Raw genomic sequence first — 23,874 nt, 5'->3', positions numbered from 1 at the left:
TGCAGAAATATTAGCTGCCGTTTCCCCAGAATGGCCGGCGCGATTTTAAGCGCTTTCGTGGTGGGTTTTTCAAAGAAATTAAAATAGGTGATGGATTCCACTGGGAGCTCAGTATATTGGATAGGAACCTGCAGCATTGAACTAAACTCTCCAAAGATGCTGAAATGGTGTGGAGCTTCAGAGGCAAGGACATCAAGGAGAAGCAGCACATACAGAAGATAACATTAAAAGAGAGCACCTAAATGAATTCAAAGTTAAAGGGGATAGTTGAAAGAAATTAAATTGAAAGTGAAGTACTATGAGAACCAAGTCAAAAGGGGATCACTGAAATTAAGCAATATTGAAAAAGAGCATCTGATGGTAATTAAAAATTAAGAGGACCACAGTAAGGGAACATCTCAGTGAATAAAGAATAGAGAGAGTCATCCTGGGAAGCTTAAAAACACAGGAAGTTGAGGAAATAAAATAAATTAAAGGCCCCCATGAGAAATTAAATCAAGAGGGGGCAATGAGAGAAGCAAGATTAAAGGGGAAGGGGCTGAGTGAAGAGTAAGAAAGATGGAGGCTTGAATGAGAAAACCAGGTTTAATACAGGAAACTGTGCTATCCGGCACCGACGGGACCGAGCTGCTACCGTTCTCTCAAAACTGCCGGACACTCCAGAGTTAATGTTGAAAGATAGAGATTTTCGTCTCCGTATCTGACAACAAACACTGTTGCTTAGCAACGGCTTCTAAACACTCGGCTGCAGCTGCAAGCGTCTGTAGCTGAAGCTGTTGCTATAGCTACAGACCTTGCAGTGCTTGACTGGGGGGAAAAAAAAAGCAAAGAAAAGAAACGAAAAGAATAAAAAACGGCTCCTGATTTTTGCCGGTGGCTCGAGCTTGCCGGACGGTTCGCCTCCGGATAACTCAAAGTTTCCTGCAGATCATTAAGTTCAAGGAAAGGTTTACAGCTTTAGAAAAGACAGGAACTTACAAATGCAGACAGATGTGAGGGGATAATTGTGGGCAACTGGGTACCATGAGTGACCAAAGAGACTGTACTATCATAGAAAGAAAGACTTGCATTTATATAGCATTGTTCAAGACCACCGGAGGTCCCAAAGCACTTTACAGCCAATGAAGCACTTTTTGAAGTGTAGTCACTGTTGTAATGTAGGAAACACAGCAGCCAATTTGCACACAGCAAGCTCCCACAAACAGCAATGTGATAATATTGGCCAGATAATCTGTTTTAGTGATGTTGACTGAGGGATAAATATTGGCTCGGATACTGGGGATAACTTGAAATAGTGGCCATGGGATCTTTTAAGATCACCTGAGCGGGCAGACGGGGCCTCGGTTTACCATCTCATCCAAAAGACAGCACCTCCGACAGTGCGGCACTCCCTCAGCGCTGCACTGGGAGTGTCAGCCTAGATTGTTGTGCTCAGGTCTCTGGAGCGGGACTTGAACCCACAACCTTCGGACTCAGAGGCGAGGATGCCGCCCACTGAGCCATGGCTGACACTTCCAAGCACTGTCCATAAAATGCAGAGATCACAGAAAATAAGGCAGCTTGAAAACCAGGGAGGTTAGCTTGGACAAAGGAGCAGCTTGAAAGGCAAAGAGAGACTGTAGTCATACTGGATTCTTTGCTTAGGAAAAATGGATAGCCATGTGTGCCAGAAGGATAAGTTGTCTACTTGGGAGCTAGAGCAGTATATCTTGAAGAAAGGCAAAAGGATATGGCAGGGGACATGAACAGACCTTGTGGTGTGAAACAATGGGCTGGATCTTGCAGGGATAGAAAGATGTGAAACATTCAGACAGTAATCCAGAACCATTTAAATTAGATAACGCACGGTTATTAATGTGCAAATCGGCCAGAAAGTTCAGGGAGTTTAAGAGATACACCGCGAGTTGCAAATCTCCAGAACTTGCCTGTCGATTTACGCCGATCCGCTTGTTTGCTTTGCATAAACGACATCTCACCCCAGCCTCCCCGTTATTTAAGAACTCGTTGCATTTGCACATTAATTGCTTATTAAACTTGCTACAGAAAGTTACGTTGGTAATTAAGACGCTAGTACCTTTTTAACGACGTGATAATTGTTAATGCAATGCCAATCAACCTCACTGGCCCAGAATAGGAACAGTTTTAAGTGTTCAATCTCATTCCTGCATGTAGTTAATTGTTGGAGATTTTAAAACTGAAAAACACTTTTTTTTTTAGTTTTCCTTTAGTTATGAGGAAAGATTGGATAGGCTGGGGTTGTTTTCTTTGGAACAGAGGAGGCTGAGGGGAAGATTTAATTGAGGTGTATAAAATTATGAGGGGCCTGGATAGAAAGGACCTATTTCCCTTAGCAGGGAGGTCAATAACCAGGGGACATTGAATTTAAAGTAATTGGTAGAAGGATTAGAGGGGAGTTGAGGAGAACTTTTTTCACCCAGAGGGTGGTGGGGGTCTGGAACTCACTGCCTGAAAGGGTGGTCGAGGCAGAAACCCTCATCGCATTTAAAAAGTACTTGGATATACACTTGAAGTGCCGTAACCTACAGGGCTACGGACCAAGAACTGGAAAGTGGGATTAGGCTGGAGAGCTCTTTGTCGGCCGGCACAGACACGATGGGCCGAATGGCCTCCTTCTGTGCCGTAAATTTCTATGGTTCTGTCTTTTTCTCTCTCCCTCTTAATCCAATCTTTCTTTCCCCCTCTATTTCTCTTTCAGTACCTGATTTGACTAATTCCCCCTATTTCCTTCTCTTTCAGTCCTTAAATCTCATGGGTTAAGGAGATACCACTGTTGGTTCTGCTGTTCACTATGATGCCAGATGCCCCGCTACCATTGCCGCACCGTTATCAGCTCGCACTTCCAGCAAGTTACAGGGTTAAAAATATAAGAGCTGAAGGGTGCAGGAAAAATCGTCAGTTACGAGGCACACCGCAAGATGCCCTGCTCCTGCAAGTTACGGCCCACAGGAGCCAGAGTCACTTACACAAGGATCACATCAGAACTCAGATAGGGGTGCAAAATAATGTTCTCTTGTATATTTCTCAGGTTTAGGAAAGCACAATTTGCTTAGAAAATTGGGGAGTTAATGAGTAGATAGTGTAAAAAAAAACAATGTGACTATCAGAACAAGGGCGATTACAGAAACTTAGGTTGCACCTAAACCAGGTAGGGATAGAGAGATTTGAAACATTGAGACAGTAATCCAGAATCATTTAAATTAGATAGAGGAGGGATACAGAGTAGGGAGGAGTGAAAGAGAGTAGCGAAGAAACGGGGTTGTGGCCATTGCTGGCAAGTCCGGTATTTATTGGACATCCCTGGTTGCCCTCGAGAAGGCGGTGGAGAGCCGCCTTATTGAAGTCCGTGCGGTGAAGGTACTCCTAACAGTGCGGTTAGGGAGGGAATTCCAGGATTTTGAACTAGCGACGATGAAGGAACGGCAAGTGGTTAGGATTTGGAATGCACTGCCCAATAGGGTGGAGAATATAGATTCAATAGTAGCCTTCAAAAGGGAACATAATAAATACGAAGAAAAAACTGCAGGGATATGGGGAAAGAATGGATGGAGATGGACTAACTGGATTGCTCTTCAAAAGAGCCGGCGCAGACTCGATGGGTTGAATGGCCTCCTTCTATGTTGTACTGTTCTATGGTTGGCAACAAGACTGAACATAGAGCAAGAGGTACTCAGTAGGCAAGTATGGACTCATAGCTACACGAACCAGAAACCAGGCCAAGGCAGGCATTGGAAAGGTGTCCATATTGGGATGTATTTATATACACACAACTGCTAGAAAACATCAGAAATGAGATACTGGGTCTGGAGGTTGTCGTCACAGCAACAGAGAATTACATGTAGTAGGAATATCAGAAAAACACAACTTCAAAAGATGGGAATAAATATAACTCAGAGGTACAGAGTCTTCAGAAAAGATAGAATATATCTTACCCCAGTTCCACAAAAGAAGCCTTCAGACTATCTAGGGGTGCATGAGATAATGAAAGCGTGGTCATTACATCTTCCAAAAATCCCACCAAGAGCTTCCGGTCTTCCTCCTACAGGAGAGTTACATATACGAAGCATTTCAAGTCAACAAATCCATTAATTAACACGAGATTGATGAGTCTAGAATTACAAATATCAACTTCTATTACCTGATTGTAACAAGTGAGGACTCCAGTTGCATATATGGGAACTGTGGCCTTGGTTAGCACTCCATTGCCAGTTGTAGCAGAGACATCTTTTCAAAAAAACAAAAGTCAATGCACAAGATCACTTAACCAGTGCACTCAATCCCCTTTGCAGAGGCCATTTGTCTAATAGTTAACTGTAACTTTGTTTTTAGCACATTACGAGGCCAAAGAATTACTTTTGGATACTTAAAACATTTAAGATTCTGAAGGGGATTGACAGAAGATGCTGAGAGGTTGTTTCCCCTGGCTGGAGAGTCTAGAACCAGGGGACACAGTCTCAGGATAAGGGGTTGGCCATTTAAGACTGAGATGAGGAGGAATTTCTTCACTCAGAGGGTTGTGAATCTTTGGAATTCTCTACCCCAAAGGGCTGCGGATGCTGAGTCGTTGAGTATATTCAAGGCTGAGATCGATAGATTTTTGGGAATCAAGGGATATGGGGATCAGGCGGGAAAGTGGAGCTGAGGTCGAAGATCAGCCATGACCTTATTGAATTGCGGAGCAGGCTCGAGGGGCCGTATGGCCGACTCCTGCTCCTAATTCTTACGTTCTAAAATGGAGTTAGCCTTCAGAATGATTTAAATCATAGTTATAATAAAACTGGCATAAAATAAGTATAAAACAGAACATATCATTTAACTTTCATCAGCATGAACCTTCGAGTACAACCATGTGCGCAGCACAACCCTCTAGATTTGTAGTGACAATTCATGTAGGTCGATTAAATTAAAACTGTGGTTCCATATAACAGTATGGTTCACCGAATGCAATTAATTTGTTTGCAATGCTAAGTCAATGAGGGTTTAAATTCACAGCTGCTCCTCGAAAGGGGCTGAACAGCATAGATTCCAAAACTACTGCCCAGACAACAACAGCTTGCATTTATATAGCGTCTTTAATGTAGTAAAATGTCCCAAGGCGCTTCACAGGAATATTATAGGACAAAAAAAAATGACACCGAGCCACACAAGGATAAATTAGGGCAGGTGAGGTAGGTTTTAAGGAGCATCTGTCTTAAGAGGAAAGAGAGGTTTAGGGAGGGAATTCCAGAGCTTAGGGCCTAGGCAGCAGAAGGCACGGCCACCAATGGTGGAGCGATTATAATCAGGGATGCGCAAGAGGGCAGAGTTAGAGGAGCGCAGACATCTCGGGGGGGGGGGGGGGGGGGTTGTGGGCCTGAAGGAGATTACAGAGATAGGGAGGGGCGAGGCCATGGAGGGATTTGAAAACAAGGATGAGAATTTTGAAATCGAGGGGTTGCTTAACCGGGAGCCAATGTAGGTCAGCGAGCAAAGGGGTGACGGGTGACCGGGACTTGGCACGAGTTAGGACATGGGCAGCCGAGTTTTGGATGACCTCAAGTTTACGTAAGGTAGAATGTGGGAGGCCGGCTAGGAGTGCGTTGGAATAGTCAAGTCTAGAGGTAACAAAGGCATGGATGAGGGTTTCAGCAGCGGATGAGTTGAGGCAAGGGCAGAGACAGGCGACATTACGGAGGTGGAAATAGGCTATCTTAGTTATGCCGCAGCTATGTGGTCAGAAACTAATTTCAGGGTTAAATTTGACACCAAGGTTGTGAACAATGTGGTTCAGCCTCCGACAGATGTTAGGGAGAGGGATGGAGTCAGTGGCTAGGGAACGGAGTGTGTGGCAGGGACCGAAAACAGTGGCTTCGGTCTTCCCAATATTTAATTGGAGAAAATTTCTGCTCATCCAGAACTGGATGTCGGACCAGCAGTCTGACAATTTAGAGACCGTGGAAACATCTATAATAAAACACACCAGGTTTCTGAAACTTAACAGTTGACTTTCCCAAAATGTTAGCAAACTTAATTACATTCTGCACAAGTTGTGCAGACAATTTCTTTTAATAGTTCTAATTAACCCATTAAAACTGTATTGAGATATGCACAGTTAAAACATCAAAGAACAAATTTGTTTTATACCATAGCTAATATTTCTTTTATATTTTCTTCTTGTCTAAAACTGTAAAATGAGGTTTCCAATAAATATTCAGCACTGGAAAGTTTAAGAGTGTGTGGGCTTTAGTGTGGCTTACCAACAGCTTCTTCTGATAGCCTCAGTATTTCCTGGAACTGTGGCTTCACCTAAGGGCGGACAATACATCACGTTAGATTGAAACAAAGACAAAGACAATTCCAGAGTCTCTCAGAAGTACATACCTACTGTGCCAGCTACATTCAAAACACAGGCATCAACCCTTAAAATAAAAGCCCTCTTAGCAAATTGAATAATCAAAAGATTAAATTTTTATGCATTCCTTTTAAGAGCAAAATTGAAGAGGTCCAAGTAGAGGCTCAGTTTTACTCGTTTTGTCATTTATGAACAATATCAAAGTTAGATATTATTCAAAGAGTGAGCAATCATCAATCCTGGATTTGGGCATCTACCATCGTCCCTGGTTTCAGCTGTTCAATTGCCATTTGTACAGGACCGGCCACTTCATGTTCTGCCCTTTTTATCTTTTGCTTTAGAAATTCAATCATCTTTAGTGATTCCAATTAGGACTTGGGAATTTTCAAATCAGATGTAACGGAAATATACAAAAACTAAAAGCTAGACTCCCAGAGCTGTACTTTTACTGGAGGAAAGAATGGGCAGGAGGGAAACAACATGATTTGTTCCAGCACAATTCCAAGAGACACAGATATAAATAGGAGATTAATTTGATTTGGACTACGAGCGCAGACCTAAAAGAAAGATTTAAAATCAACAAGCCTCGAGACATTAGAAATGCCTGATTGGCAATGGGATTTGACATTACAGGGTGACACACATGATTGAGACGATTAAACACTCCAGAAAGATACAATGGCTCTTGTCATGCTGGGTCATAAATGGATGAATATCCTGGGGTTTATCTTGATCATCTCTGGGGATCAGGGAGTACACCAATGCAGAACTCACCCTCAAGAGACTTAATAGGTGGGGTAGAATCCTTGAGTGGGTACATTATAAAATAAACCATTCGATGTATAAAAGTTAGTCACCAGCCATTTGCATTGTTCTAGTGCTCATTTAAAGAAAAATAATTGGGCCAACTGGATAACTATTGACACTGCGACATGACAATGCTTGGAGACCAGATTGAAATCCAACCTCCGTTGAGATTGGTACAAAATATGCCCCTATTGATTTTGGTTAACCAAAAAGGTATTAAGGAATATGGGGCAAGGTCACAGATCAGCCATGATCACACTGAATGGCGGACAGGCTCGAGGGGCTAAATGGCCTACTCCTGTTTCTATGATGTGATTCTCAGCTGGGCTAAACAGTTGAGAGAATCATAGAATGGTTACAGCAGAAGGAGGCCATTCGGCCTGTGCCGGTTTCTCTGCAAGAACACTTCAGCTAGTCCCACTCCCCTGCCCTTTCCCTGTAGCCCTACAACATTTTTCCTTCAGGTACTTATCCAATTCTCTTTTGAAAATCATGATTGAGTTTGCCTCCACCACCCTTTCAGGTAGTGCAAAACTTGAAGCACTCTGAATGAAGATCTATATTTTAATAATTTTTTCCCCCTAAAATATTGTAGCTAGCCGTTTCGACCCCTCCTCATTTCATAAGTGAATGTTCCATTTTGGAAAGGTATTCTCCCACTCATAATACAAACCAGAATGAGACAATGCCAGATGTAATGGTAGAGTTTCACAATTCCTCTTATCCATTTATTCTGAATGCCACTATTATTTAACAGCCCCACTGAATTTTTAAATTGCCGTAGTAGCAATTTTAGAATCGGAGCCCAATGTGAAAGAAAGCGGCTTTACACCAATTTCCATTAGATTGATTCCTGGGATGAAAGGGTTGTCCTATGAGGAGAGATTGAGCCTATACTCTGGAGTTTAGAAGAGAGGTGATCTCATTGAAACATACAAGATTCTATGGGGGATTGACAGGGTAGATGCTGAGAGGATGTTTCCCCTGGCTGGAGAGTCTAGAACCAGGGGTCATAGTCTCAGGATAAGGGGTCGGACATTTAAGACTGAGATGAGGAAGAATTTCTTCACTCGGAGGGTTGTGAATCTTTGGAATTCTCTACCCCAAAGGGTTGTAGATGCTGAATCGTTGAGTATATTCAAGGCTGAGATGCACAGATTCTTGGACTTTCGGGGAATCGAGGGATATGGGGATTGGCGGGGGGGGGGGGGGGGGGGGGGGAAAGTGGAGCTGAGGTCGAAGATCAGCCATGATCTTATTGAATGAATGGTGGAGCAGGCTCGAGGGGCCGTATGGCCTACTCCTGTTCCTATTTCTTATGTTCATTACATAACCCGACAGTTTCGGTAATCAAAGTAAATGCGACTCCTCACAATAAATAACCAACAAAAATTGTAACATAAATCCATTTTGTTTTAGGTGGAATAATTGTTGAACCTAAAGCAATTGCTTTTCCTTTCTATGCTGTTTATACCCAAAACCCTTGCAACATGAAGTCACTGCATGTCAAGGAATGAGAAGCAGCATGCAAGCAAGTACATGTCCTATGATATAGGTGCAATAACCATTTTAGGTTGGATTAAGTGGTTATAGCAGGAAAAGCAAAATGCTGTAAATGATATTCAAGTACTGACGCAAATGAAGTGATGAAACATCAAGTCCTGGAATTTCCGCTTGGTTGCGTTGGTTTGTTCCGGCACAATTTGCCGAAAATCGGCATAACCAGCGCAAGAGATTGTGGAATTAAGTGCAATTTACGTACAGCGCAAACAGAGTCCCCGCAATTTTTTGGGCTGGTTTTTAAAAAAACGCTCAAAACTGGCCACGCCCCCAGGATGAATTAATCACCAGTGTGAGTTTCCGCTAATTGCGCTCGTTTGTGGACCTTCGAGGAGGCTCCAAAAATTAAAGTGGTTCTTTTGGGCACAAGGACACTAATAGGCACGTTTTAAAAACTTTTGAATATAATTTTCTCTTTAATTTACAAAGCTGTACCCCAATATAACTAGGAAATGGTTCTGTATATTTTTTTTAAAAAGTCACTTGAAAGCAGGTTACCTACAGCTGGTGGATTGACTGATTAAAAGTGCTTATTTTTTTGTGATAAATCAATTTTCAGCTGTATTAAATCAAGCAGCACCAAGTTACCACTTAAATATATCATTGGAACTTAAAAAAAATTAAAGCTGGTTCATGGCTGATTTTACGTTCGATGATATGCAAATGATTTGAGCGGCAACGCAAGAAAAAAAACACTTCAAAATGGGCATGATCTGCGCCGTGTCGCCGCTTGCGCCCAAAGCAGAAACTCTACCCCCGTATGTGAGACTATACAAATTTCAGACCATCCAGAAATAAAGCATAGTTAAAAGTAAACTACTGACAGCTGCCGCTGAATAAATCCCAACTGGATAAAATCGGAGCATGAATCAAGTGGGGTCGGGTCAAATGCGCCAGCGTATTCTCTCTATTCGTGTATAAGCCAAGGCATTTGAAGGATATTGCTCGGCTACACTGTGTTCCATCTAGGAGTAATAAATTAATGGCACTAACTACAGAGCAAGGTTGCTTAAACTTGACTAAAGGCAGGATGACCCACCAAGTGTAAGCATTGATACATTCCACAGTGGCAAAAAACACACAGCCACTGCCAACCTGTACCACTCCTGCAACTTTAACAGTGACAAGATTAAACAGTGCCCCCTCTCAAGATTGCTGGCTTCTCTTCCAGCTATAGTAGATATGCAAAAAATTAAACTGGCTCTTTTGGACACAATGACACCAATAGGCACGTTTTAAAAGCTTTTGAATATAATTTTCTCTTTAATTTGCTAAGAAACTGACTACTGTACGCCAATAGAACTAGGAAATGGTTCTGTATATATTTTTAAAGAGTCACTTAAAATGTGAAAGAAAATTTGATTGTTTTTATAAATAAAGCTCTGCAGATTCCCTCCCTCTGTAATGTTGAGCCTTTTACTTTGGCGAGAATAGCAAGTTGGTGCCGTTAAACCTGCTGAGAGGGAGCGTGGGATTCGTGTGCCCTCCGCCCCTTCTCCTGGGCAACAGTCCCTGGAGTCTGGCTCCCAGACTGAAGCATAACACAATTCGGTAAATACTTTAATTAAAAATTAAAAAATGCCATTTGGTCCATCAAGAACATTTGATCCACAAATTCTAATCTGCTCCATCATGGATTCCACCCCACTTATTTCATTTCCTTAGGGAACATCTTGCAAAATTTCTCCCGGACCCCCAAAGATCAACTCCACCAACCTACAGACAGGCACAGGCTGCTTTAGAGGGGAATGCAGTAATGAAAAAAGAGGAAACCCTCAATCTGTAGTAATGCAAAATGTTAATGCAGTAATACCTAGTTAGAAGTTGCAGGACTTGTGTACAAAGCAGATAGCGTTCACGTTTTTCCAGCTGGGGCTCAGTAGGTCGCGCCCTTGCTCGGAGTCAGACGGTTGTGGGTTCAAGTCCCCACTCCAGAGATGGGAGCACAAAAATCTAGGCTGACACTCCAGTGCAGTACTGAGGGAGCGCTGCACTGTGGGAGTTGCCATCTTTTGGATGAGACGTTAAACCGAGGCCCCGCCTGCTCTCAGATCCTGTGTCACTTTTTCGAAGATGAGCAGGGGAGTTCTCCCCGGTGTCCTGGGGCCAATATTTATCCCTCAATCAACATCACTAAAATAGATTATCTGGTCATTATCACATTGCTGTTTGTGCGAACTTGCTGTGCACAAATTGGCTGCCACATTTACCACATTACAACAGTGGCTACACTCCAAAAAGAGCTTCATTGACTGTAAAGCACTTTGGGATGTCCGGTGGTCATGAAAGGCGCTATAGAAATGCAAGTTTTTCTTTCTTTTAGCTGCCATCACTTAATTCCGTGTTGATGGTGGTCAAATTGTTAGTATTGAGATTGATCACAATGAAAATTTATTTTGAGCAACCGCCTTAAGATGCCTTATTTTAAGCATGTTCTGCCTGCAGTGAAAATTGCACCTTGTATGTTAGTCTGAAATCATCCTTATTGAATCCGTCCCACCTCAATGAAGGATTTTTTTTTAAAAAGCAGCACATTCCCTTTCCATCACTACAGTAGAGTGGGGCAAAACAATGTAGGCAGAATACACAAGCATCCATTCCGAACATTACATCTGGATGATTAAACCAGCCAACATTTAGCAAGTAAACTTCGATACATGATACAGGAAACTCTCGATTTACCGGCACCTAAATAACCGGAAATCTCTTAACCGGCAAAATTCAGGAGTAGGTTCAGGTAAGTTTTACTTCATATTAGTGGCCGTTCCTGGATCTGTGGCTGTGTAACCAGGGTTCTTGCACCTGTTGCTAAGCAACAGGGACGCCTGGATCTTGTGGCCGGGGTTCCTGCACCTGTTGCTAAGCAACAGGGAAGCCTGGATCTATTGCTGTGTACGGGGCTCTCGTACCTTTTACTATTCCTCTCTGTAATCCAGACTTTTTGATAAACCGGCACCATGCCGGTCCCATCGGTGCCGGATAAAAAAGAGTTTCCTGTAGCTCACTTATCTTAGTTCCTCTATGTACAGAACATGAAAACTGTTTAACCCAAGGCCACCGTCTAGATTTTTAACAAGGAGTTTAAATCAACCCACCTTTGTATTTGTAAAAATTTTACCAAACGTTCGACATAGCCTCCAGAAATACCGGGAGAAGTCATGGACACAGGATGTTGAGGTAACGTTAATTTTACCAACGGTTTCTATTAAGTGTGGTAATCTATGAAGCAATAAAAATGGAGATCTGCTTATAACTTCTGATTCGTTTTGTGACTAGTCCCTCCATAACCTCTGAACGAGTAATGGAGTCAGCAAGGAACTACCAATTTTGAATACTTCAACAAAATGTTTCCAGTAACTCATAACATTTTAATGATCAATAAGCTTAGTCTATAAAATCAGAAGTTAAGACCCAAGAACCAAAAAAATTGGATGAGAATTAAAAGCTTCTTTCAGAGTTGAGAACGCCATCATTGTCCAGGGAAAACATTTAACAATGATCCATGTTAGAGATATGCGCTAAATACCATGTTTGAATTATCTTCAAAACAATTGTGGGGCAATAAGCACTATAGTGCATGAATCTTTGCCTATTCATTCCTGGGATGTGGCAAGGCCGGCAGTTATTGCCCATCCCTAATTGCCCCCGAGAAGGTGGAGGAGAAGAGGGCAGTTAAGAGTCAACCACATTGCCGAGAGACTGGAGTCACACATAGGCCAGACCAGGTAAGCACAGCAGATTTCCTTCCCCAAAGAACACTGGTGAACTGGGTTTGGATGACAATCCAAGAGCTTCATGGTCACCATTAGTGATGCTAGCTTTTTATTCCAGATTTATTTATTTAACTGAATTTAAATTCACCAGCTGGTGTGATAGGGTTGAACTCGTGTCGCCGGATCATTAGTCCGGATGGATTACTAGCCCAGTAACGTAACCATTATGCTACGTACCCCACAATTGAATTGATGGCAGATTTTTAAAGGGCATTGATGAAAGTAGAACGAGACTTACAGCTGGTTGACGACCCACAGAAGGTTCTCCCAGCCAGTTGTGCCCTCATACTCTAGCTGATTATCATACAGTTGCAATAGCACCGATAACTGTTCTCGGCTTCCAATGATTGTTGCCACATCTTGAAGAGGGGAAGCTGGTCGAGGGAATCTGGTCACTAAAAAAAAAAAAATTTGCTATACTCTCAAAAGTTATAGAGCGTACCTACACATATGTTATATCAAAAGAAAGCTGATGATCAGGAGAGTGTCATAGGCGTATTTACTTTTTGGTCAGACAAAAATTGTTCAGACAGTATACAAAAAACGTTCAAAAATCCGCTCATTAGCAGTTGACCAATCCTACCGCTCATTAGCGTCGCGTGACGTGATGGTTGACCAATCCTACAGTTCAGTGACCTGATGGTTGACCAATCGGTGCGTCACGGGGGGGGGGGTGTTTCATTCCGTGTGTGGGCGGGCCTAATCCTGCAGCCTCCCGAAACGTCGCCGCCATTTTTTTAAATTTTTTTTTAATACCGACAGCGACAGCATCAGCACCACAAACCCCCACATTGCGGCTCCGACAGTATCCCGCTCCCGGCCCACCGGAGCAGGAGGTGAGTTGGGCTCACTCGGGCCGGGCCGGGCCTGACAACCACTCGGCCCGAGACACAGAGCGGGGGAGCGGCAGCGGCCGGCCGTCAACCGCGCGGCCCTGTAAACTGCCGTTCTACAAAAAAGCCTAGGCAACGCCGGGCCCCCCCAGCTATATATATATGGCTGGTCATGTTTTCAGTAAGGGAAGCATTGGCCACTTCAGTTGCTCCTTACAAAGTCCACAGATGCATTAAATTTCCTTAACCTTTGGTGTGCTTGCTGAATTTATCTGAGTAATTGAACTATAAAGACCAGGGACGTTCCAGGTTTAGTCCCAGCACTGATCTTAGGTGGGTGTGGTGGCATTAGGGGCTCACCACAAATATAAAGTCCATACCCTCCACAGACCGTGATCAATCTACCCTATCAAGGACTTTACCCTACAAAATAAATTCCTCGAGAAATGTTTTTGCACAAATACTTCTCAATCTCGTGATCGCCAATGATCAAGCAACCTTTATTATTGCTTACAACTCCACTATTCAGCCCTAGTTCCTGGCTGGTTGCCCTCGATAGATGACACATACCACCTCTCTCTCTCCAAGGAGACAGGAACCACTGTGTCCTGTAAGTATTTCATCTGTCTGCACTCATTCCTAACCACCAAATTTAATTAGACACTAAGCAAGAATGAATGTGCTACATCAGCACTGTAGTAGGTTTATGAATTATGTAGGCTCACTAAGTTTGTTGTTTTGAAAAAAAAACTTAGGTGATCAGTGCATGATATAAATTATGATGACAGCTGCTCAATGTTTTGAAAGAAAAAGTTTAAGAGCGCAGTTGTACTACACACACGGAGAGGGCGGCTATCCAGGAGCATTTTCCTACTTTTACTTCATAACCTCGATGAAGACCCTGGAAAAACAGAGTAAACACAATTTTCCCCCTGGAGTTTCTGCGGCTCCTCCACCGAAGGTACAGTGGACAAACCCCGTGGAAATTCACGAGAGACTGGCGGCTGCAGAAACAGATGATCAGTCAATAGACCCCTGGTTATACTGTCAACGCAGCATCGCTTGGAGCTGAATGACAAAGAGAACTGTCGCACAGGTGCAGAGCACCAATCCTTGGGCAGCTATTTTTTTTTTCTTCATATAAACATGAATGTGTGGCTAGAAGCAAAAATGTCCTCCTAATATGTTAACACCCCCACCCCCCCCACCATCCAAGTCCTCAAATCATCCTCAACAATCAAACGCAATGTCGATTTGAACACAGGACACTCAAAATGCTCGCAATATTCAAGTGCGGCATCATTAAAACTGCATTTGCGCACATTTTTATAAACAATGTTTATTAGCAGATGGTTGAACAATACACTACCCTCAATCTGTGGCACTTCTCCATGAAGCTTTGCTTTACTTGCAAAAGGAGCATTTTTCAGCACCAGTGCAAATAGTGGTGGAATCAGTGATTGCATGGCTGAAAGATGTAGGTGGAGCTTATGTTCATCAAGTCCATGCTCGCCATCCTAAAATGACAATACGCAGAAACAAAACAGTTAGCATTTAGAAATTGTGCAGGGGTCAGGTGAGCTTCAGTTGATGGTCATTTAAAAAAACTAGCATACTTACAACTAGCATACAGCAACCTACACCAAGTCAAATATTAACCCTAATTAAATCAGTATTAGAAAAAAGTGCGAGTACTTTGAAGATTAAGGACGTTATTGAACAAATTTAAATTCTTTCAACTAACCCAAAGCAAATATTAAGCCATCTAGTTTTGTACATTTCTTACACAAGTCTTTCACATGTGGAACACCAATTATTTTATAACCTTCAAATCAAAGAATAGATTTCCTAAAACTGGATTTCCATATTTCTGAGTATATTGCTATCTGTCCCTCAAAAGTATATACAGTTCAAAAAGTGTGAGGTTCTAGATTACTGATGTAAATTTTTTAAAATTCATTTATGGGATGTGGGCATCGCTGGCAAGGCCAGCATTTATTGCCTATCCCTAATTGCCCTTGAGAAGGTGGTGGTGAGCCACCTTCTTGAACCGCTGCAGTCCGTGTGGTGAAGGTGCTCCCACAGTGCTGTTAGGGAGGGAGTTCCAGGATTTTGACCCAGCGACTATGAAGGAATGGCCGATATATTTCCAAGTCAGGATAGTGTGCGACTTGGAGGGGAACTTGGAGGTGGCGGTGGTTCCCATGTGCCTGCTGCCCTTGTCCTGCTATGGCTAGAACACAAAATTGACAGGCAGGAAAAGACCCGCTGGCCCATCAAGCCTGCCCCACACCATGATGGCCAGACCATCAAAGCTCAACCCCTCTTCCCTCCACTCCCCCTCCCAACTTGCACCCACGTATGCTACTGTAGTTTTTATTTTAGAAAACTAGTGGTTTGAATACTTGCAACAATTTATTTAAATACAGTTTATCCTACATGCCCCTTAGCTTGGCCAATCATATACTTCCAATGGGGTGGCGATGGGGTTGTCACTATCTGTTTAAGTCACCCCATTCAGGGCTGTCCCCTTTGACATTATTGAGTCAGGCTCTGTACAGATTCTGGTGTGATCGCCCTGGAAAAATTAGATCTTTGTAATCCTTGCTACATTTCATTGAACCATGACTTAATTGCATCACCAACAATTTCTAAAAACCTTGTAATCCACATCCTCTCGTACAGGAATTAATGCTGATTCTCATTTAGTACTCTCAATTCTAAGATATTCCTGAATTAATCCTTTCAAAGAACACAGTATCCTAAGGCAACTGTCCTGGAAATACCCCCTTACCCCATCTTGAAGGTTAGAATCACATTAACTGTTTCCTTCTGGTATTATCACAGAACAGTACAGAAGGAGTCTGCGCCGGCTCTTTCGAAGAGCAATCCAGTCAGTCCCACTCCCCTGTTCTTTCCCCATACCCCTGCAATTTTTTTTCTCCTTCAAGTATTTATCCAATTCCCTTTTGAAGGCTACAATCGAATCTGTATCCACCGCCCTATCAGGCAGCGCATTCCAAATCCTAACCACTCGTTGCGTAAAAGCTTTTCTTCATGTCGCCTCTGGTTCTTTTGCCAATCGCCTTAAATCTGTGCCCTCTGGTTATTGACCCTCCAGCCATTGGAAACAGTTTCTCTTGATTTACTCTATCTAAACCCTTCATGATTTTAAACCCCTCTATCAAATCTCCTCTTAGCCTCCTCCACTCCAAGGAGAACAACCCCAGCTTCTTGAGTATTACCCGTGTTCAATGAATTTTACAGTTATTGCAATCTGGAATGCACTGCCTGAAAAGGCGGTGGAAGCAGATTCAATAACAAATTTCAAAAGGGAATTGGATAAATACTTGAAGGGGAAAAATTTGCAGGGCTATGGGGAAAGGGCAGGGGAGTGGGACTAATTGGAGAGCTCTTTCAAAGAACCACACAGGCACGATGGGCCGAATGGCCTCGTTCTGTGCTGTATCAGTCTATGATTTTAGTATCTTATACGGACAGATCTTAATGTCCCAAGCGGTAGGAAGAGTGCATGTGGCCCATGGGCTACAGATTGGTTCCCCTGATATACAAAGCAAATCTGACACAAACCCAAGTCTCAACAACCTTTCACTTCAACTAGTCTTATCCATTATGGTGCAATGTACAACATAGCCATCACTAGTACAAAAACAAATCACCTGGTCTTCAAAACAGAACCCAAATAGCTTAATTTAAGTTGAGTCCACTCCTGGGAAGACCTAGTATAGTTAAATTCACCACTACGACAACAGAGTTCATGATACAGTTCTGACGAAGGGTCATCAACCTGAAACGTTAACTCTGTTTTCTCTCTCCACAGATGCTGCCTGACCTGCTGAGTATTTCCAGCATTTTCTCTTTTTGTGTTTTTTCTTATTTGTTCATGGGATGTGGGCGTCGCTGGCAAGGCCAGCATTTATTGCCCATCCCCAATTGCCCTTGGGAAGGTGGTGGTGAGCCGCCTTCTTGATCCGTGTGGTGTGTCGTAGCGGTTTGGTACAATCGAGTGGCCTGCTAAGGGTTGTAAAGAGTCAACCACATGGCTGTGGGTCTGGAGTCGTATGTAGGCCAGACCGGGTAAGGACGGCAGATTTCCTTCCCGAAAGGACCTAAGTGAACCCAATGGGATTTTAAACGACAATTTTGGTAGTTACACGGTCACCCTTACTGATGCTAGCTTTTTTTTTTAAATTCCAGTTTTATTTAATTAACTGAATTTAAATTCCAAAGCTGCCGTGGTGGGATTTGAACTCACGTCTCCGGATTACTAGTCCAGTAACATAACCACTATACAATATACTGTGTAACTAGAATTCAGAGTGGGAGGATCTTAATCACAATGATGGCACACAAAGATGTGTTTTGGCAATCTAAGTAGCCATTTTGTTCAGTTGCACAAGTTCTAGTCTAGGCTCAAGAAATATTACCTTCTGGTTTGTCATTAAAAGCAGAAGGCTCTGGATCTTGGACAAACACAATGTTTAAATCTCCACTGCAGGAACAAGAGAGACAACCAGAAAAGACTACGCAATCCATCTCGGTGGTCCCTCACAGATCTACCCCATTCTTCCTTAATCTTCTTCCACAATGCTTCCCTGAGCATCTCATTCTACAAGGTCCGATTATTAGCAAAGGCATGCAGGGACTCAAAAGAACAAGCTGCTCTGCAAAATAATTACACTGTAATGCACACTGAGTCAATGAGGTGATGTACAATCCAAATCTACCTGAAACGATCAGTTTGATTACATTTAGAATAACCAGACAAAACACGAAGTGCAGCTGAACAGCACAATTCACAAGCAGTTTCCAACTAAAGAAGCATTTTAAAACAAATCATAGCCACACTCCAAGTAAAGCTTTTTGGGGTTGGAGGCACGGTGTTATCATGCCTTTCCCTCCAATCTCCTCATTTTTATTTCCATCAGTCTCCAGGGACATCCGTAGCATATACTAATTAGTGAGACCAACAACATCTTGCATTTATATAGCACCTAGAATGTCTCGATGCGCTTCAGAGGAGCATTATCAAACAAAATTTGAAACAGGGCCACATAAAAGATGACCAAAAGCTTGGTCAAAGAGGTAGGTTATAATGAGTGTCTTAAAACCAGGAAAGAGAGAGACGGAAGGGAATTCCAGAGCGTGAAGGCACTGCCACCGATGGTGGAGCGATTAAAATCGGGGATGCACTAGAACTGGAGGAGCGCAGAGATCGAGGGGCTGGAGGAGGTTACAGAGAGAGGGAGAGGCGAGGCTACGGAGGGATTTGAAGACGAGGATGAGAATTTTAAAACTGAGCCGTTGCTGAACCAGGAGCCAATGTAGGTCAGCGAGCACAGGGATCATGGCTGAACGGGACTTGTGCAAGGTTTAAAAAAAAAAATTATACGAATGCATTCTTTTAACCTACCCTGAGTATTTTTTCAATGTTGCTTAGCAGAGTCGGAATGAGATGAGACTGGAGTTTACCCAGTTCTGTAGTCCACGCTGCAAAAGCTGGCAGGAAAACTTGATGCGTAGCATTAATTACCCGCTCCGAGGGGTCATTTAAGGCAGACATTTGCAGTTCAAAACCCTGTGGTGAGAAAAAGGCCATTTATACATACGAACAAAAAAGTGGGAATTTCCAAAGATATTTGAGCTGAATGGAGTAAAAAAAAAATATACCCACAAATAGGCACAATACCATACCTGCAAATATTTATCAGGATCATCAATGTATGCCATTATAATACCAAGACTTTTAATGACTGCCTCTCGCACAAGGTCTGCCTTATCTTCTGTCAACATCTGCTGCAGCATTGAAAGCACTAGTGAACTGCGAATCTCTTTCTGGAAGTGAGAACCAGCAATTTAGCTCAATAACCACTGGGTTTATTGGCGCATTTTAAACAGAAAGGCACAAATGTTTCTTACAGGCAAGTAGGGCGCTAGCGCTCCACAGGCTTCAGCCACCAGCAATCTTCGTTCTGGATACTTGTGATTGATCTGGAGAAGGGGGAAATAACACCGTAAAATTTGTAAAATGCTCTGCACTTTTTCCTTTTCCCTGTGGTGACGCAATTTACTTCAAATCAAAAGTAGGAAAAATGAAGACAATTCCATCTAAAAGCATTTCCATTACAGTTGTAAGCTTGTGTTTGCGAGTCATTTCCATGCAGAGGACGTACGAGTTACCAAATATAGAAATTATCTGTGGCTTTCCAGTAACCTGTTGCCACAGTCCCAGAACACACTAATGAAGACGGGAACACACTGTCCATTCTGCTGAGATCTGGACCCAAGCTTTGTCCAGATAAAGAGCTGTCAATCTTGGTTGGGTATTGATGTAAGAAAACTACTAGGCACTTGGTCGAAGCGTTAAACAAAGCTTTAATCAACTGTTTTACAACATGGAGGTCTAGTTGTGTCCTTCACTAGTTCCTGTTAAGAATGTCCTGTGCAAGCTGGTCCCGTGCCCGAGTATTTATACTCTCCCTGGAGAGCGCCACCCGTAGGCCGCTCAGTATTATTTCATAAGTCTTTCTTTCATGAATGGCTGATTCATGTCAGGTTGTTGGGACAGGGAGCGTGACAACAAATGAAGGAATCCCATCACTGTCAGCTGGGGCTCAGCTGTAGCACTCGCGCATCAGAGTCAGAAGGTTGTGGGTTCAAGTCCCACTCCAGAGACTTGAGCACAAAAATCTAGACTGACACTCCAGTGCAGTGCTGAGGGAGTGCTGCACTGTCGCAGGTGCTGTCTTTCGGATGAGATGTTAAACCGAGGCCCTGTCTGCTCTCTCAGGTGGACATAAAAGATCCCATGGCACTATTTCAAAGAAGAGCAAGGGAGTTATCCCTGGTGTCAATAGCCAATATTTATCACTCAACCAACATCCAAAACAGATTATCTTGTCTTTATCACATTGCTGTTTATGGGAGCTTGCAAATTGGTTGCCACGTTTCTTACATTGACTAGTGACTACACTTCAAAAAGTACTTCATTGACTGTAAAGCGCTTTGGGACATCCGGTGGTCGTGAAAGGCGCTATATAAATGCAAGTCAGTCTTACTTTTTTTCTTTATCACCAGCAATACGGTGTCCATAAAAGGCAAACAGCCATATCACACGGAGTTTTCAGCATCAGCGTGCAAACTGAAAACTCAACAAGTAAACAAGGCTGGCTCAGGGAGTCCGGAATTCACTGGAGCTGCGGGCAATCTTAAGGGCTCTTTACATACAGACACGCAACACATCCTTGTTGACCCTCTCGAGCACATTACGTTACTGAGAAGTTCGCAACACAGTATTAACTAATGTAAAGAATGTCTGAAGTTTTTGTTCTATTTCCTCACTTGACCCCTTTAACAAAAATGAAACAATAAAGGTTTGGTGCTTTTACTTCTAGATTAACTTCACAGACTTCAGCTTTTACCAATTGCTCAAAGGAAGAAAACTGCAATACAATTTAATTATTTTAGAAGCAAGCAGGGGCCTCAGAGTCATACGCTGTTTCTGGGCAGAGGCCAGGGCCATGGCCATGTCTAAACTTTTGCCAAAATTAGTAGGTTGAAGCGGCCCATGATTTTTCAACTTCGAATTTTTTTTTGGGTGAGGGGGATTAGTACCTACTCCTCTGCTTCGCACCTCTCCCAGTCAGGTTAAATTCTTTTCAGGATACTGATTGTGAAGCAGTACGCTGCACTCTCTGGTACCACATCCTATACTGCAACACTGCGAGCTTCGTCAATTACAGGAAACTCTCGATTTACCGGCACCCAAACAACCAGAAATCTCGGTTAACCGGCAACATTCAGGAGTAGGTTCAGTTAAGTTTTTCTTCATATTAGTGGCCGTTTCTTGATTCTTGGCTGTGTAATCGGGGGTTCCTGCATTTGTTGCTAAGCAACAGGGACGCTTGGTCTGTGGCCGGGCTTCTTGCACCTGTTGCTAAGCAACAGGGAAGCCTGGATTTGTTGCTGTGTACTGAGCTCTCGTACCTTTTAACTATATCTCTCTGAATTGAATGTCGGGAAACCTGAACTTCGACACAGGGATCGCGAGATCCTTTTGAGAAGCGTGCTCCGGGGCCAGCGGCGAAGGCCATCGCTTAGCCGCTGAACGCTCATTCCGGGCCATTACCTTAAAAAGCAGTATGGTTTTGTGAAAAAAGTAACCGTTTATTGAGAATAACACGTTAAAATTTAAGTAAAATAAAAATTAAGCCTCACCCCCATCAAGCCTTTTTGAAGTGTAGGTCACCCTACTGTGTCTACAGTTTGGATTATGTTTTTCTGCAGCAGTACTGAAACTATTAGTGAACTCAACCGTGGGTTAAGCTCATTTCGGAAATAATTTTTCTCAAGCTTACACTGATGTAAACTTAGTCACTTACCAAGATGAACGGCTAGATATAAAGGGCTTCCTTTACTTGGTTCAAATGAGGTGGAATTCCCATGCCCTCCCCAAAGTACAAGCGCTTAAGCATTCCTCTAGTTGACTAACAATTATGAATATGCAGTGTGATATTCCGTAGTGAGTCATTTATATAAAAATTATAAACAGCAACAACACGGAGCTCCGAGACACTCCACCAGCAAGTTTTCCACTCGATACCTCTCCTTGCCACACCACCCTTTGTTGTCACCCGTTCAGCCTCCCCACAACACTTCCACAAAACAAATACTCAACAAGCAAGCCAGCTAAACGTTTGCAACATTTTGTTTTTGTTTCCGATTTCCAGCATCTACACAGTGTAAAAAAAAAACTTTAATACTTTATCGTCTATTCCATAAGCATGCACTTTGTGAATCATGTGGGATAAGTCAAATGTCGTTGTGAAATCCAGGTAGACAGCAAGCCACTGCCTCATCCTTATCCGCCATATCTGTAACTCCTTTGAGGAAATCCAATGAACTGTTCAGACACAACCTGCATCTTCTGAACCAGTATCGGCTCCCTGATGTGGAGGGGTCGTTTCCCCCTGGCTGGAGAGTCTAGAACTAGGGGGCATAGTCTCAGGATAAGGGGTCGGCCATTTAAGACTGAGATGAGGAGGAATTTCTTCACTCAGAGGGTTGTGAATCTTTGGAATTCTCTACCCCAGAGGGCTGTGGAGGCTGAGTCATTGAGTATATTCAAGGCTGAGATCGATAGATTTTTGGACTCGAGGGGAATCAAGGGATATGGGGAAATCAGGCAGGAAAGCAGAGTTGAGGTCGGTGATCAGCCATGATCTTATTGAATGGCGAAGCAGGCTCGAGGGGCTGTATGGCCGACTCCTGCTCCTAATTCTTATGTTATGATCAGATCCATGTTCTTCCAGGTGACCCCATATGCTACCCCTTGATATCTAATCACTACTTCCTGGTTCACATCTGCTCTTACGAACATACAAAATTGATGAGCAGGGAAAGACCAGCTGGTCAATCCAGCCTGCCCACATCACCACACTGGCTGAAGCATCCTGGCCTTTACACTCTTCAGTCACCCATCACCTTAGCCTTCCACCTTGGTTTCTCAAAGTCTCAATCTGAAACACTTGCGCAAGCATCTGTTCTTGTGCACGTGTTCCTTATGTATATAGAAAGCAACTACTTCAAGTAAAGCCAAGTCTTATTTGCTTAATAATTCAACCTTTAGTAATTTAAAAGGTGTGTGAAGGAATCAGCCTTGTAGGGGGAGAAAGGTACATGAAAATGAGGAGAAAGAAGGAACTCTGGATAATCTATCGTTCCTTGCTGTGACACCATAGTAGATGTAGTCATCTTTATGACATCCACATTCAAGTAGGAAAATGCTATCTTCCCATCGCACTGCAATATTGCACAATAAAACAACTTGAAGCCCTTATGGTCAGGAAATAGAAACAAGGGAGGCTACGAAGGAGCTCCCCACGTGCAGGTTGATTCCATTCCTCACAAGAACAAGGAAGATCATTGTAGCCGAGCATTCTTTCAACTACACATGCAAATGAGCCTCCATATGCAAATATGCCTAACAATCAATATTTTTTTTTCTTAAACGATTTGTTGCTGGGATATGGGTGATGCGGACAACACCACAGTTATTGCCCATCCCTAGTTGCCTTGAGGTGGTGGGCCGCCTTCTTGATCTGCTACGTTCTACCCTCCGTAAACTTGATGTCATCCAAAACTCTGCTGCCTGTGTCCAAACTCGCACCGAGTCCCGCTCACCAATCACCCCTGTGCTCGCTGACCTACATTGGCTCCCAGTCTGGCTACAGCTCGATTTTAAAATTCTCATCATTGTCTTCAAATGCCTCTATGGCCTCGCCCTGCCCTATTTCTGTAATTTCCTCCAGCCCCCCCGAGATATCTGCGCTCCTCTAATTCTGGCCTCTTGAGCATCCCTGATTTTAATCGCTCCACCATTGGCGGCCATGCCTTCAGCTGCCGAGGCCCCAAGCTCTGGAATGCCCTCCCTAAATCTCTCTTTCCTACTTTAAGACACTCCTTAAAACCTACCTCTGCCCTAATTTCTCCTTGTGTGGTTCGGTGTCAAATTTTGTTTGATAACGCTTCT

The 23,874-nt window shown here is 43.2% G+C and overlaps 1 protein-coding gene across 8 annotated transcripts in view; it reads right to left on the bottom strand.

Annotated features, from left to right (window-relative positions):
• relch (RAB11 binding and LisH domain, coiled-coil and HEAT repeat containing) overlaps nucleotides 1-23,874 on the bottom strand; it is a 143,775-nt gene that overhangs the window by 28,453 nt on the left and 91,448 nt on the right. For all 8 annotated transcript variants that reach the window (XR_015078559.1, XR_015078560.1, XM_085989267.1 and 5 more), the window contains 9 exons: nucleotides 19,263-19,334; nucleotides 19,038-19,178; nucleotides 18,757-18,921; nucleotides 14,692-14,839; nucleotides 12,728-12,884; nucleotides 11,812-11,935; nucleotides 6,255-6,303; nucleotides 4,157-4,242; nucleotides 3,951-4,057 (listed from right to left, as the gene is read on the bottom strand). Coding sequence is in view for 6 of the 8 variants with exons in the window: in XM_085989267.1 (XP_085845393.1) it covers nucleotides 3,951-4,057; nucleotides 4,157-4,242; nucleotides 6,255-6,303; nucleotides 11,812-11,935; nucleotides 12,728-12,884; nucleotides 14,692-14,839; nucleotides 18,757-18,921; nucleotides 19,038-19,178; nucleotides 19,263-19,334 (1,049 nt within the window). In the remaining 2 variants the exon portion in view is untranslated. The remainder of the gene's footprint in view (nucleotides 1-3,950; nucleotides 4,058-4,156; nucleotides 4,243-6,254; nucleotides 6,304-11,811; nucleotides 11,936-12,727; nucleotides 12,885-14,691; nucleotides 14,840-18,756; nucleotides 18,922-19,037; nucleotides 19,179-19,262; nucleotides 19,335-23,874) is intronic.

Source organism: Somniosus microcephalus, chromosome 5, assembly GCF_052327205.1.
Source record: "Somniosus microcephalus isolate GS21.2 chromosome 5, FLI_Smic_1.0, whole genome shotgun sequence".
Lineage (NCBI taxonomy): Eukaryota > Metazoa > Chordata > Chondrichthyes > Squaliformes > Somniosidae > Somniosus > Somniosus microcephalus.
This window is presented reverse-complemented; position numbering and strand designations above follow the sequence as displayed.